Source organism: Pygoscelis adeliae, unplaced genomic scaffold (assembly GCF_000699105.1).
Source record: "Pygoscelis adeliae isolate BGI_AS28 unplaced genomic scaffold, ASM69910v1 Scaffold172, whole genome shotgun sequence".
Lineage (NCBI taxonomy): Eukaryota > Metazoa > Chordata > Aves > Sphenisciformes > Spheniscidae > Pygoscelis > Pygoscelis adeliae.
In genome coordinates this window covers 2,503,206-2,505,296 of record NW_008824338.1, presented here as the reverse complement: position 1 = coordinate 2,505,296, position 2,091 = coordinate 2,503,206, and the positions used below count along the sequence as shown (strand labels likewise).

The 2,091-nt window shown below is 42.8% G+C and overlaps 1 protein-coding gene across 1 annotated transcript in view; it reads left to right on the top strand.

The window, feature by feature from the left end:
* The first annotated feature begins 36 nt into the window (after positions 1-36).
* The window catches only part of SGK1 (serum/glucocorticoid regulated kinase 1), a 5,758-nt gene continuing 3,703 nt past the window's right edge, over positions 37-2,091 (top strand). The window contains 7 exon segments of the mRNA XM_009319073.1: positions 37-129; positions 237-312; positions 756-831; positions 1,288-1,392; positions 1,877-1,960; positions 2,064-2,088; position 2,091. The exon segment at position 2,091 is cut by the window's right edge and continues 103 nt beyond it. Of these exon segments, the coding sequence (XP_009317348.1) occupies positions 51-129; positions 237-312; positions 756-831; positions 1,288-1,392; positions 1,877-1,960; positions 2,064-2,088; position 2,091 (446 nt within the window). The 5' untranslated portion in view covers positions 37-50.

Here is a 2,091-nt window from a genome sequence, read left to right as displayed (position 1 = left end):
GTCGTTATTTATCTTCCCCCCCCTTCCCCACCCCGCGCCCTCGCTCCAAAATGACCGTGAAAGCAGCCGAGGCGTCTGGTCCTACCTTGACCTACTCGAAGATGAGGGGGATGGTGGCCATCCTCATCGGTGAGCGGCGGGGGGCTTCTCCGAGGATGTTGGGGGGGCTGTGATTTTTCTCTCGCAGGATGGCTTAACGATTTTATTTCTCCTTTCCCTGTCCTTTTACTCTATAGCTTTCATGAAGCAGAGAAGAATGGGACTAAACGACTTCATTCAGAAGATAGCCACCAACTCCTATGCATGCAAGCAGTAAGTATCAGGAATTTTGGCCGGATTTCAGTCACAAATATGACTATGTGTTGCGAGATCTAGTTAAAAAACCCAAATGTTTGTTTACTGTAATGCCCCTGGCATGACTGTTACGGAAGAGTTAATTGATCTTCTTGAGGTATTACTCACTTGGCAACAAATCTTCATGAGCTGGGTTTGGGAGAAATCAGTTGGATGGGATTTCTAGAGGCTCATCCCTATTTTGAACTGTTCTTACAGTATAAATACATTTATTGTGGAAAGATGGAATTTACTTTCTGTAGATTGATTTTACTCCTTAAGTCGAATAGATTGTTTCAGTTGTCTTCTGTAATAGCCCAAACCAAAACTCGTCTTTCACGATACGTGCATGCCCTCTGGCGGAAAGATCTGCCTGATGCTTCTCGTAGCTCTTGTAATCATGCATGCTCTTATCCTTGCAGCCCTGAAGTTCAGTCTATCTTGAAAATCTCCCAGCCTCAAGAGCCTGAACTTATGAATGCTAATCCTTCTCCTCCGGTAAGTAGATTTTACTCACGAAGCATTTTTAGAACATCAAATCAGCTGGTAATAGAAGCATACCAAAATTAGCATCGTGACTACTCAGCATCATGAGTTCAGCTCACAGCACACTGATGTAACTGGGAAAAAGAGTTATCAAGTTAGACTGAAACTTTTTCCCGACATGGAGAAAAAATTTCAAGAATAAGCTTTATTGGTTGTTACTTCATTATGGAACGTGGCTAAGACCTCAGCAAGAACTTTTAAGTAAACTATGGCTGTTATACTCTTCTTAGGCAGTACCTAATAGTTTAAGAGATCTGGCAGAGGTCAAGATTAAATTTTTAGTGATAAGAGTGCTAATCTTTGCTTTCAAGGTCACTTTATTTATATTTTTAAAAAAGAGACGTTGTTGAGACTCTCATTACCAAGCTGTTTTAATAAATGTGGTTTCTGTCTTGTTTATTTTTCTAGCCCAGTCCTTCACAGCAGATCAATCTTGGTCCGTCATCCAACCCACATGCCAAACCATCAGACTTTCATTTCTTAAAAGTGATTGGAAAAGGCAGTTTTGGGAAGGTAAACCTAACTTTTTGCTGTAATTTATTTCCTCTTCAGCTCTTGTATGTAATGCCTGAGGGCCAGGTTTGTACTGGCGTTGGTAAATGGTGGTCATTTAAACCAGACCTGAGCATGCCCCGCGGCCCAGTGCCTGGCTCCCTGCGTAGCTGCGGGGAGAGGGAGTAGGGTGCTGCATTTGAAAGAGTCATAAAAGAGCAAGGGAGTGAGGAGGCGGTGGAGCTCGGAAGAATATATACTTCGCTTTTGGAGGGGAAGGGAACTAGATGTAAAAACTTTGGGCTAGATTTATCTGCCAGAGTGGTAATATGCCACTCTGCATATTACCAGAGGGCTCTCTGCATAAACCAGCAGAGGGCTTGCACATTGAACCAGAGGGATGTAGCAGTGCTCAGTGGTTAACATAAAGGCTTGTTTCCAGTTGTGTTTACAAGTTGTTTTGTATTTTGGTGTTGCTCAGTTCTGGGATTTTATCCTCTTTCAGGTTCTCCTTGCACGGCACAAGGCAGAAGAGCAGTTCTATGCTGTTAAAGTCCTGCAGAAGAAAGCAATCCTGAAGAAGAAGGAGGTAAGCTGCTTCTTCGTGATGCCATTGCGATGGCTATCAAATATATTTTTACTGCTATTGCTAAGCAAGTGTACTAAACATTGATGATTTCTCATGTTTTCAGGAGAAGCACATCATGTCAGAGCGCAATG